Genomic DNA, 13,497 nt, shown 5'->3' on the forward strand with positions numbered 1-13,497 from the left:
TTGGACAAGACCAACAAGATAAATGTGAACAAGTTCAAAAGAACATGAAATTTTGTTGATCACCCAAGATTCAAAGCACTGTGAGAGAGATGATTGAAAGATATGCATGCAATGACCACATTTAAAAATAATAAAAATAATAAAACAAAAGAACAAGGTGCAAATGCATGACAATGTATCTAGACTCCATGAAGCACACACAAATAAGAGAATGGTCTAGATACATAAAATAAAGAAACTAGTCACCAACATGAGGAAGAACATGGTCTTCCTTCTTGATCCAAACTTGCTTCACTTTTGAGACTTTATGAGGCAAAGAGATCACCTTAGGAATTTTGACAACTTTATAAAGAAGATCATTCACTTGAGTTTGAAGTGAGTCATCATTTACTTTCTTGAAATGAACAAAAGACTTTTTCTCAAAATTCCTAAGCTCAAAACACTTTGGTCTTATGTGTCCTAATGTGCCACAATGATGGCAAGTAGGAATGAACCTTTTTGGTTTAGGGAAACCAAATTTTGCAAGTGAAGAATGTTTATCCCTTTCACAAAGAACAGATTTTGCAAGCTCACATGTTTTAAGAGATGAAACATGGTTCTTAAAGCCATTTGCATTGGTTGCTCTAGACACATTCCTTAGAGCATTACACCTAGGTCGAATGTGACCTTTCACACCACAATGGTGACAAGTAGGAATGAATCTTTGAGTCCTAGTTGGCTCTAAAACATCAAACTTTGTATTTGACTCCTTGACAAATGTGGTCAAAGGAGGAGGAACACATAAACTAGAACAACCATAACCAAAACCAGTTTTGTCTCCATGAACCTTACTCATATTCAACATTTTATTCACTTTTTTAGCCCCTATGGTAAGCTTGATCACCGTGTCATTTGCCTCATTTATCTGAGTCAACAAATTCTTGTTGGAGGCTTGGAAAATCAAGTTGTTTTCCTTGAGCACATTCACTTGGTTTGAAATGTCATTTTTAATGACAATCAATGAATCCCTTTCACTCTCCAAGGTCTCAACATTTTCACTCAATTCATTATTTGCTTCTTTAAAAATGCAATTAAGAATTTCCAGGTTCTTTACCTTTTCTTCAAGTAAGAGATTTCTTTCCTTAAGCTTGGGAGTTTCAGTAAAAAGGACATCATACCTTTCACACATACCCAGGTATGACTGGTCATCCTGTTCCTTATATGACTGGTCATCCTGCCTATCATCTCCAGACACAGATTCATTTCCTGAATTAGATTGTCCTTCCTTAATCACATGAACTCTAACAGAACCAACAAGGGCAAAATTATTTGCCTCTTCATAAGATGAAGTGATATAGTCTGGAATCATCACTATTACTATCACTCCATTATGCACTAATTGACTCTTCTCTCCTATTAGACTCAGTCATGTGGTTATTTGCACATTCTACATCAATGTGACCAGCACCACATAGATAGCACTTTACAAGACCTTTCAAAAAATTCCTCTCCTTAAAAACATTGTCTTGAGACACACATGTAGACGAATAGGGGTGGGCATGGTCCGGATTGGTTCGGTTTTACTCTCAAACCACAGCTGAATCAATAAGAAAATAATGGTCCGATTTGGTTCGGATTAGCCTAAAATCATAATGGAAACCGAACCAATCCAAACCACTTGCAATCGGTTTGGTTCGGATTGGTACGGCTGGTTTGTGCCTAACACAAAACCATGCATTTTTCAACCTGCTCTTACATTATAATACTAACATTTTGCTATTATATCATTCCATTCCATCATCAAAGGCTAATACAACAACATTCCATTTATTCAAAAGCTGTCCAATGTCTAGCATGATCTAAGTTCACAATTTCCATCAAAACAAACATTCTAAAGTTCATAAGAAATGAATACAAGATGATAAAACTAAGAAAAGAAAGGTTACCCAAAATACAAGTTCATAATTTCCATTTAATCAAAAGCTGTCCAGCTTCCAGCATGCATATAAGTTCACAACTTCCATCAAAACAAACATTCTAAAGTTCATAATAAATGAATACAAGATGATGAAACTAAGAAATGAAAGGCTATCCAAAATACAAGTTCATAATTTCCATTTCATTAAAGGCCGCCCAGTTTCCAGCATGTCCCCATACTGCACATAAAAGCAATTTTAATCAACACAAATTTTAGGATACAAGATGATCAAAATAAGAATTGAATAAGAAAATTACCATAATTGCAAGGTTGTGCATCAATAGAGAATCAATTAGTGAAAATGTGCACAGGCGCATTAGCATTTGATCTCCGCATTTCTATATAAAAAATATATATAATCATATATTTAGCTTTAGCTAGCATAATAATACTCACACGTTATAAGCAATTAATCGAGAAAAATATATATACCTGACTCAATGGTTTCATAAAACTCCATCTCCTCAATAGTGGGCTGAACTATTAAAGATATTGAAGTACACTTCAACCAATTTTGTGTACAAATTAAAGCCTCAACCATAGCAGGACTCAAGGAACTACGAAATGAGTTAATTGTTCTCCCTCCTGTGCTAAAAGTAGATTCTGAAGCAACTGTAGAGACTGGAATTGCAAGCACATCTCTTGCAATGACCGCTAAAACTGGATATTTAGAAGCAATCACCCTCCACCAATTTAAAATATCAAATTGTTCAATATCTTGTTATGCTGCATCCGACAAATACCTATCTATCTCATGAGATAAAACCACTGCCTCTTTATCTTCTTGTCTCTTTTTCCACTTTTCCTTCATAGCATTTTTCCTATTACCTTCGAAGCTTGAGGAGTTAGAACTATCAATCACTATGCTGCTGCCAATACTTGAGGATGTAGTAGAACTACTAAAACTTTGAGTTGGATTACTAACAAAACTTGCCTCGTACACCCCATAAAGTTTAAACAAAAGAACTCTCACACTAGCTGTCTTCTCGACAACATAAGCATCATGTTCCACATACAAATAAGCAATATGCATTGATAAATTGTCCAATTTATACCTAGGATCAAGAACAACAGCTATCAACAAGAATTGGTTCACACTATCAATTGATCCCTAATACTTGTCATATTTCAATTTCATATTTTGAGCCATGTTCGATAGAAGAGGATTGTCTACTACACTCAATTCAGCCAATTCACAATCAATTGCAAATAAGTCATGAAAAGTAGTATAGGCTGTGGCATGCAAAGTGGCACTACACCTCAAAGTGAAGTCATAAAAACTTTTTAAAAACTTAACAAAGACAACAACATTTGCCCAATCCTCCTCAACTGGTGGTGTATTCCCTCTACCAAAGTAGCTTCTAAAATGCCCATCCTCATCTTCCAACCTAGAAAAAGCCTTTTTAAATTTCAAAGCAACTTCTAGCATCATGTCGGTGGAATTCCACCTAGTTGGCACATCCAAGACAACCAAGCCTTTACAATCAATCTTATTTTTTTCAATGCAAGATTTAAAAGTTTCTAATCTTTGGGGGGAAGATCTTACATACATGACAGTATCACGAATACTCTTAACAGAATTATGTAACTCTTTCAAACCATCGGTTACAATGAGGTTTACAATATGAGCACAACATCTCATATGTAAGTGGACACCATCTAACAACAAACCTCTATTCGGCCAATCCTTCATCTTATTTTGCAAATAAGATACAGCTTTATCATTTGCAGATGCATTATCTAGGGTTATTGTGAGTACCCTCTCTATACCCCAATCAATCAAACACTTCTCAATAAGTCTGCCAATTGTCCTACCCTTGTGATTTTGAATTACACAGAAATTCAACACACGCTTATGCAACATCCAATCACCATCTAGGAAATGTGCAGTGAGAACCATATAGTTTATATTTTGGACAGATGTCCATGTGTCAGTAGTAAGGCAGACTCTATATGCAGCTAACTTTGCTTTCAAAAGTTGCTTTTCATCATAGTAAAGTGCAAGCGAATCTCTAGCAAGTGTTCTACGAGATGGCGGTATAAACCTAGGGCATGCAACACTACAAAAGTGACGAAACCCTTCTCCATCTACAAAACTAAATGGCAACTCATCAATAATAACCATCCTAAGACATGCTTTCCTAGATTCTTCCTTATTAAATCTCGTTGCCCCAAGAGCGGTAATACTTCCAGATTGGTCCTTGGCAAAAGTTAGGACCTTTTGGTTTGAACCAGGCACCCTATATGGGTATTTTTTTGCATAAATTAGTAATATGGGTTCTCAAACTTGATGTCCCACAAGTTGCTGGATCATATTTATAGTCAGCAGTTTTGCAATACTTGCATCTAACCCTAATAGGTTCAGAAGAGTTACCAGTTTGATATTGTTCAAAGTGATTCCACACCTCACTTGGTTTCCTAGTCGGTTTTCTCTTTTTTTGCGAAGGTAACGGTGGAAGTTGATCAGATGCACCAGTCTAAGCTTGAGAGGTCACAACCGCTGGTGCAAATTCGGTCATAGGTGGTAGTTGATTAGAAGCAAAACATTCTTCCAACCCTTGGTTTACCTCCATCTATATAATCAGAAAAATTGGACATTAAAAAAATGGCACCTTAATCAAACAAATTGCACCTCATCATAAACATTAAATAAATTAGAAGAACTCACCATCGTTGGCACTGAGTTAGCTTCATCCATTGTTGGTACTAAGTTAACTTCATCCATTGTTGGCACTGACAGGAGTACGTTTGAATCAATGGAGGTTGAAGCTGGAGAATCAGATATTTAGCAAGCATCGAGAAATCTGATATTTGGTAAAAAATAAAGAGCTGTAATCTAAATGTAACTTGATCTAATAAATTATCAACATAGGATATAAAAAGAATTAAGACACCCACAACTCATATAGACAACAAATAGAAAAGAAACTGAGTTATCAATATTATCAATGATATAAGTTATGGACAAGATGTGCAGATTCAGTGCCTTTGATAGCTTCTGTCATATTTGCGTTTGCTACTGCTCTGACGCTTTATCAACTTAGTAAATGGATAATTGCATGATTCAAAATAATTTCATAATAGTATTTATGCAACAAACAGCGAATAGCTATGACACAATCATATCTTTTGGCCAGTCACCATATCCAATAACATTGTCCACATAAAATTGTGAAAATTTGATTCCAGAGAAGAAAACCGACAAAATAAATGAGGAAAAAACAGAGCAACTAAGAGAGAGACCCAAGAAAAGGATGACAACAAGTTGCACAACACAATTTTAACTTATTAATCAACAAGGATGACAACTAGATGATTGGTAGTTACATTGTCAGTTAATTATTATGAGCTAGTAAGGGGTTTACAGTTTAGAAGGTGAAGCTTGAACATCGTAAAAAGTCCTAGCATTTATCTCCTATTCTCCCACCATAAACATCGCATAGCACACAAAGGGATCAGATTCCAAACATCACTGTAAGAATGTCTTCTAAAACGATGATTCCAACAATAAAGCACATTACCCACAAACTAGACCACAACCCTATCCAATCAAGAGAAAAACGAAGCACCCCAAATTTTCAGCAAAGAAGATTATGCACAGTCTCGCCACTGGCTTTGCACATTAATCCATATATGACTTATTCCATTCTTGATTTCTTTTAAGTATTCCCAATATCCCTCCAGTTCAAAGCTCTTTTTATGATACAACACATCATATACCAAAATTTTCTGGTTAATTGCTAACTTTCAAATTTGAACTTCTCAATACAATATGATCATATATGTAGACAAACCCACAACTAAAAGTTCATTCTAAGAAATTGAAATCAGAACATCCATTAAAAGAAAAATATGTAGATAATCAGAAATAAAATATTAAAACATACACTTATTGGGCTTCTCGAACATGAATCAACTATGCGACGATGACGTTGGTTGTGCGGGGATGATGATGGCTGTGCGACGATGACTCTGGCAATGCAACGATGACGATAACTATGCAACGATGACGATGGAGGTGCAACGCCAAAGAGATTTTTTCTACGTGAGAATGGGTTTAATTGAAGCAGTGGAGGTTGTGGTGGTTCAAATCAATGGTGGCTTTTCTAGGGTTAAAGTGGGTTAAGTGAGGCTGCGTGTTCAAGGAAGAAGCCTCTGGGATAACGTTTGAGTCTGAAAATAGGTGGTTTCGAGTCCAATTCAATGTGGCTGGGTGTACACTAACACTTCTAAGTAGCCACTCAATCATTGACACATGTAAATTTATATATATATAATTAATATTTAAATGGTTTGGTTCAAATTTTAAAACTGTTGACTTTTTTAAAGTCAAAACCAAACCAAACCGGAAAATACGGATTGGTTCGGGCGGTTTAGCCGGATCGACCGGATTGATGCCCACCCCTATAGACGAACTAGGAAGATTTTGACAATTCCTAGTGACTTTGGTTTTATCTTTGACAACCCTTCTATATTTCTTAACAAACAAGGCAAGCTCATCATGAATACAAGGAGCAATTTGATCCATTTTTATGTTTACACATCTAATACCAATTAGCACCCAAAGGATCTCTCTATTTACGTTAAGAGCTAGTGCTCTGATACCAACTGAAATTGGTACTTAGGTGACGAAGGGTAAACTTAAAAGATATTCAACCAAGAATGCAACAAACTTCACACACTCTAGACCTTGACCAAATACTCTTATGACTAGTCAACTGTCAGATATGAATTATACCAAACAATAACATACACAGAGCATACCAAGATGTACCTGCAAGCCTAAAGAATTACTAGTGACAACCTAGGCACTCACAAGGACCCGTCAATCTAGGCATCCCTTGTGCTAGCAACAACTATAGTGAAAGTGTGTGAAGACAGCATAATCAAGCAAACACCTAACAACAGATAATGATGACTAGTCAACTACAAGGATATAAATCCAGAATGACTAGTCAACCACCAAGAACAAAAAAAATCATACGATGACTAGTCAACCACCAAGAACACAAACCCAGAATTCATACGATGACTAGTCAACCACAATTCATACGATGACTAGTCAACCACCAAGAACACAAACCCATAAAAATTACAGAGATGCAATCAGAAATTGTTCACCCAGAAACCCACCATTGGGAAAAACTGGGGGTCATCAACCGACCAGGCAATCCACTAAGTAGAAAAAGATTCTTACAAAGGAACACAAGCAAGCTCAAGAAAAACCTAGATCTATTTATGAAGATGAGCTATACCTCCTTTGTGCAATCTTCTTCTCCAACTTAGCAAAGCTTGAAGCTCAGTTCTTCATGGCAATGGCAGCTCCTTCTCCAGCTCATTCATCCCATGGCACCAACTTGCAAGCTTTATCTCAGACAGAAACCAAATTTTGGATTCAAAGGAGAATAACCAATTTCTTCAAGAAACCATACTCTTGAAGAAATCAATCTTAAATCTAACCTAGATATATATGAGAGAGTGTTTGATTTAGCAAGATGAGATTTTCATATTTGAAATGCAGTTTTCGAAAAGAAACATTTTGGAAAACTCAAAGATGAAAAATATGAAGGTTACACTTGAGGAAGAAGAGAAAGTTTACAGAGAAACTTTCCAAAACTTGCCTACAAAAGTGACGGCTGCCAAATGAGGAATCCTTTGGCCTTTACACCCGTAGGTCAAAATCGACACATGGCAGCAAAGAGAGAGAAGAGAATTGGACAAAATAGTTGGTTATCCAGCTAGAAATCCTACAGAGCAAGGATGACTAGTCATACGAGAAACAGATGACTAGTCATTATTTATGAAATCAATTTAATGCAATGTGATGCAATGTACAATTTACCTTTGTCAATTTGTTTGAACCTTCATAGGATAGTTGTTAGCTAAGAACACCTAGAGAAGCTATTCTTAATCTAAACTTGAGCTTGATAAAAACAATAAAAATCCTATTACAAAATTGTCAGGAGAAGCCAAAAGAAAAACTCAAAATGCATACATTAATAGATCACCTTTTTTTTTCAAGCAAGTCCTCAAGCATACCTGCTACATCAGAGTCAGGGAAAAGGTATGTTTTTTTTCCTCAAACTCCTTCAACGTGCGTCGACGTCTATCCACATCTCAGGATGGCTCCATCCTTTTGACTTCTCTCTTCTTATCTTGGGTGGAGATTTTGACAGGGACAGTGTTGATTTTCGTTGCTTCCTTGGTAGGCTTCTTGATAGGCTTATCTGTCTTTTGCGTAAAGACTTTCTCCTTCTTATGCTCCATGACGGGCTCATGCTTTCCTCCGTGGCTAGCTATACTTAACTCCATATCATGGGCACGAGTGGCTAGCTTCTCAAACATGCAGGGTTTAATCCCTTGTAGAATGTAGAGTAACCCCCAATCCATCCCTTGAATGCACATCTCAACTACTGATATCTCCAAAAGCCTAGCTTTGCAATCCAAGCTTAACGAGCGCCACCAATTGATGTAATCGACGACTGGTTCATCTTTCCATTGCTTGGTATTTGTGAGTTCCATCATACTCATAGTGCGACGAATGTTATAGAATCTGTTTAAGAATTCTTGCTCCATTTGATCCCAACTGTCGAGGGATTCGGACTCCAAGTCTATATACCAATCAAATGCATTTCCTTTCAAGAAACGAACAAATTGTTTCACCAGGTGGTCACTCTCAGTCCCAGCATTGTTGCATGTTTTGATGAAGTGTGCAACGTGTTGTTTTGGGTTGCCTTTTCCATCGAATTGTTGGAATTTGGGAGGTTGATATCCCGTCGGCATCCGCAGGTTGTCTATCCTCCTGGTGTATGGCATGGAATATATGAGCGTGTCTCGGGAAGGTGCTTCGTATTGAATCCTGATGGTGTTCGCGATCATGTCCTAAAGTTGTTGGACTGATAAAGAACCCACCGAGGCGGTGCCGCCTTTTTCGTGCAACTTCTCACCCGACTCTGTTTCATGACCTAATCCTTTTTCGCTGGATTCAGCTTTGTGATGTGGCCCTTTCTTGTGTACGTCTTGACCAGGCTCTTTATCCTGATGTGCCTCTTACTTGTTAATGAGAGAAGCGATCTGCGGATCTTTCTCTTCAACCATCTTCGTCAGTTTCATAACTGCTTCGCTCATATGGGCCAATTGTTCTTCAATATACATCGCTCCTGTTACCATGACCTGCATGGCCATAGATTAAGACTCACCTATGAATGCCGAGGGTTTCGTGGCTATCTTCTTTGTTGGTCGCCAGGCAGGGATCTATGGTATGAGCCTGTGCTCGAGTCAGCGTCTGAAACAAGCGAGAGTGAACGTTCTCTTGAATTTTTCGAACCTAAAAACCTCATTTCTTCATTCCGAGAGTTTCTCTCATCCGCTCAAGAGGTATTCTTCTTTGCCCCCAAGAAGGCCAAATTGATAACCGATTCACGCCTTCGGTTCACATCTTTTGACTTGGCTTGAGTCAGTATAGAAGTGACATGTTGAGTTGCAAATATCGCCTTGGCCTTGCTCCTGTGACGACTCCAGTAGAATCTCCGCTTGAGAAGGAGGCACTTACGTTTTTGCCTCTCGTCGCGGGAACTGTTTTGATCTTCTTGTAAGCCATCATTTTCAATGTGCTAATCGATTTTGGAATTGGAAAAGTAGATGAGAGGTAGAGATAGTCCCATCGGGCATGCCAAGTTTGTAAACACGAAGATCCTGCCACAAATGAGACAATAACACCTGTACAAAATAATATTTGTATTAATGAAATTTAGGGTTACAATCTCTTTATTAAATCCTCTGATTCGATCTCCAAAGTGTTTAAAGAAAATTTGTGTTTGATACAAGGGTCGTAGAGACTTGATCTTGATCAAACGAGTAGCACAAGGCTTGTTTGGTGTTTAAAATTTTCTAGGGTGGAGGAACCGGCACGTATTTGTTGTGTTTGGTGGCTCTTCCAAAGTGAGGTGAAGAATGCATAGAGTTTTTTGTTTCTTATGAGTGCTTCGTTTGTCTAAGCTTCCTCTTTCGTCTTTAGGCCTCCTGTTTATAGGCTCCTGCAATATGCTTGACCTAAATAGCTTTCCTTCTTTAAGACCTTCCTTTGTGGGATTCTGATTTGATTTAGAATCAATTCCAATAATTTGGCAATTTAACCAAATTATCTTCGATTGATTGACTTGATTAATATTTGATTTAAATAAAAGTCAATCACAGAAGATTCTTTCCTTTAATTTTGTCTTCACTTTGAACCGTTTGATGCACTTCGTCGGATGTAAATACTTGTCACTTTTGACAACTAATCCAATTTTGATGAGTCATAAGCTATATGGGTCAATTATGGGGCCCACAATTCAATCCACCGAACCCTAATTATTTTTCTTATCTAATGGAATTTATTGTGCCAAAATTTCTTTGTCTACAGTGTGATCACATTTTGAATTGTATTTCCACAGTTTCCTTTTCTCTGCTTATCAATGGCACCCCTGAGGGCTTCTTCAAGGTATTGGACAAGGGGATCCTCTTTCCCCATATATTTTTGTCCTTTGCATGGAACCCCTTATTTAACACCTCAATAGACTGGCAATGAATACTAGATCTCAAGTTGAGTTGCTTTCTTCCCCTTTTGGTTGTCAAATTTCTAACCTCGTGTTTGCAGATGATTGTCTCATTTTTATGAAAGCTTTTCTTCTGGCTGCTAGAAATGTTAGCAAAGCTTTAGAGGCGTTTTCGTTGGCCTCAGGACATCACATTGATCTATATAAATCTACAGTTTGTTTCTCTCATCAATTTTCTAATACTGTTAAAGGTAATGTTAGTAATATCCTTCAGATCCAGCATAACTCTACTATTGGGAAAGATTTGGGCATTCATAACATAGTTTTTTTTTGGAAAGATCCTCAGAATGCTGAGGATCTCATTGATAGAGTAAAAGCTAAATTTGCTGGTTGAAAAGCTAATACCTTGTCTAAAACTGAGAGATTAACTCTCATTAAGTCTAGTGTCACAGGTATGTCCAATAATGTTTAATCCTATTTTCAATGCCCTCCTAAGGTTGCTAAAGAGTTAAATAAGAGTTGTAGGAAGTTTTTGTGGGGTAGTAATAAGATTCCCCCTGTTGCGTGGAAAGAGGTTTGCCTTCTAAAAAGTTTGGGTGGGCTGCGTATTCGCCTCACTACCCAATTTAATAAAGCAGCCTTGGCCAAGCTGGGCTGGATAGCCAAGTTGGGTTGGAAGTGCCTTATTGATAAAGCTAACTGGTGGACTAGATTTTTAATCTTAAGAAGAGAACTAATCATTCTATGTCTTGGGAAGCCATCCTAGATGCTAGACCTGTTCTAAACCAAGGGATTCACTGGATTGTGGGGAATGGTCATGCTACTCTTTTTTGGACCTCTAACTATTAGATATATGCCCTAGAAGCCAATGTAAAAATGGAATACTGGATATAATATAATTAATATAATCAAAGGGGCATGAATGTTACTCTAGGATACATAATGTACACAAAGTAACAAGTACATGGATAAAGATATGAATGGAAAGCAGTCCAAAGAAGTTAGATTCATGATACCTTTCCATTATAGAAGTATCGTATCCTAAAAGGCTCCTAGTCATAGGATCACCAATTGGACAATGATGAACCGCAAAGACTGGTACATGCTATGCCTACTCAAGCAGAAGGATGACTAGTCTCAAGTCATTTGTGTAGAGATGCTGAGATAAGTGTGTAGGTGCTCTATAAAGATGAAGTTCATTGAACGCGATCAACTGAAGATTTCTTGTATGGAAGTCTTACTCACAAGTGTCAAAAAAAAATTCTAAGTTTTGATAATGCAAATTAGTCCTTAGACGTGCTCTGTGCATAGTTAAGTATTACTCTTAGTGAGAATAGAGAATACTCTAAAGATATGATTCGTTGAATCTTTGGCCAAAGTACAGGATGAGAATTGAAATAAGAAGGTTTGCAATTGCATCAAAGTGAATCATATAACTTGGAGATGTCATGTTAAGGATTTGGCACAAATTAATCATATCCAAACAACACGACATAGAGTATTGTAATAGAGAAGGACCTAATTGCATTGTAATCACAAACTGACTAGGTTCTCAAAATGAATTCTATTTAGCTTGGGGTAGTCATGACATACTACTAGGTGTCACTCATGGTTTGTGAAAATCGTGTAATGACTAATTATAATTAGCTTTGGCCAATAGGGAGAATTATATAGAAGGATACAATTCACATTTAGTTTAGAAGTAATCATTTTTACCCACGGCCTCGCTAATTAGAACCTATAAGATCGCACACCAAAAAGGTATGGATCGAGAATTGAAAAGAGAATAAATGATTTAGCGGCTTGGTCATAGTCAAAGTCAAAGGTCAAACTATTGACCGAGACTTGACGGGGTCAACACAAGGTTGACTAAGACCAATGCTTGTTAGGCAAGTTAGTGATTTAATTAGTTAAGTCATCAAATCAATTAAACTAAATAGATTAGCTTAAATGAATTAATTAAAGTTATGGAACTTTAGTTTTGGTCCTATATGACTTAAATATTTATAAGAATGGACCTTATGGACTTAAGCAAAGTGTGACACATTAAGGGATTAATGTGGTAGATCAAATTAGTCTAAAAAGGCCAATAAGAGGGAGGGTGAGGCACATGGGGGGGGGGGGGGGGGGGTGGGTATTTGGGGACACATGTGTGACAAAAATGTCTCTATATATTCATACCCACAGCATCAAACCTCCTTAAGGTTTCAAGTTATACATTTAGGAAGACAGGAAGACATCAAGCCTCCTTCCTAGTCTCCCTTGGCTGGCCACTATTGAGGAATTAAAGGCTAACACCCATTTTCTCCGCTTGGTTCCTTATTCTCCTCTTCTTATTCTACCTTGGTGAAGATATTTTGGGGAAGTATAACCTCATAGTGCCTATTTGGAGAACAAAGTGGAGAATCAACAACTAAGGGACTATTCCCTCCAATTGAATACCATATTTGGATTCAAGATTCGCTCCAAGGGTAAGCTCACTTTCTACCTTCTCTTTAATATGTGATATTAGTGTCAAAGGTGCAAACTTTCATAGACCTATAAAGATTGGGACTAAGTTGAGACTTGCATGAATCTCGAGCTATTTTCTTGCTTCCGCTTTATTTGATTTCATATTTGATATGCATAGGCTAGATGATTTGTTCTTTCATAGTTTCGTGGGATTTTAGCAATTCCTATACCTAATTTTTCCTTCACAAACTGGGCCATGCCCTTCCCCATTATTGATATAATCCCACATAATCAATAGTTCTGATTTTATTGTTAATCAGAGATGGGACAAAACAAAGCTCCTCCAAGTTCTGGATTATGAGAATGAAAACGAGAAAATGAATTTGCATTTTCAAGATTCGAAAATGCGTCTGGTAGATTAATTGGAAAATAGATTCAAAAACTCAAAATAGTGAAAACGTGTATGGGATGACAATTTGAGAATAATAATTTATGAGTTATTTTTCAAGTATATTTTTTGCTAATTTATGTTCTAAAAAATAAATTTTTTTT

At 37.1% G+C, this 13,497-nt stretch overlaps 2 protein-coding genes across 2 annotated transcripts; both read right to left on the reverse strand.

Moving 5' to 3' along the window:
- Positions 1 to 238: 238 nt before the first annotated feature.
- Positions 239 to 1,348, reverse strand: LOC117638378. Its single transcript, XM_034373510.1, has one exon. The coding sequence runs from the start codon at positions 1,346 to 1,348 to the stop codon at positions 239 to 241; it is 1,110 nt and encodes a 369-aa protein (XP_034229401.1).
- A 719-nt stretch (positions 1,349 to 2,067) lies between these two features.
- LOC117638379 (zinc finger BED domain-containing protein RICESLEEPER 4-like) lies at positions 2,068 to 4,682 on the reverse strand. The gene is made up of 7 exons (XM_034373511.1): positions 4,626 to 4,682; positions 4,514 to 4,530; positions 3,508 to 4,197; positions 3,076 to 3,405; positions 2,786 to 3,012; positions 2,390 to 2,617; positions 2,068 to 2,135 (listed from the first exon to the last, which is right to left on the reverse strand). Exons 1-7 carry the CDS (start codon positions 4,680 to 4,682, stop codon positions 2,068 to 2,070), a joined length of 1,617 nt encoding a protein of 538 aa, XP_034229402.1.
- Positions 4,683 to 13,497: the final 8,815 nt, after the last annotated feature.

The sequence above is a fragment of the Prunus dulcis genome, chromosome 8, assembly GCF_902201215.1.
Source record: "Prunus dulcis chromosome 8, ALMONDv2, whole genome shotgun sequence".
Lineage (NCBI taxonomy): Eukaryota > Viridiplantae > Streptophyta > Magnoliopsida > Rosales > Rosaceae > Prunus > Prunus dulcis.

What these genes read in the sequence shown, in the direction of transcription:
- LOC117638379 (XM_034373511.1), bottom strand. Translation starts at nt 4,682, where the DNA reads ATGGATGAAGTTAACTTAGTACCAACAATGGATGAAGCTAACTCAGTG. An exon ending in ATGAAATTGAAATATGACAA is followed by an intron (nt 3,013 to 3,075) that starts GTATTAGGGATC and finishes TCTTGATCCTAG; the next exon opens with GTATAAATTGGACAATTTAT. An exon ending in TTATGAAACCATTGAGTCAG is followed by an intron (nt 2,136 to 2,389) that starts GTATATATATTT and finishes TTTTATGTGCAG; the next exon opens with TATGGGGACATGCTGGAAAC.
- LOC117638378 (XM_034373510.1), bottom strand. Translation starts at nt 1,348, where the DNA reads ATGATTCCAGACTATATCACTTCATCTTATGAAGAGGCAAATAATTTT.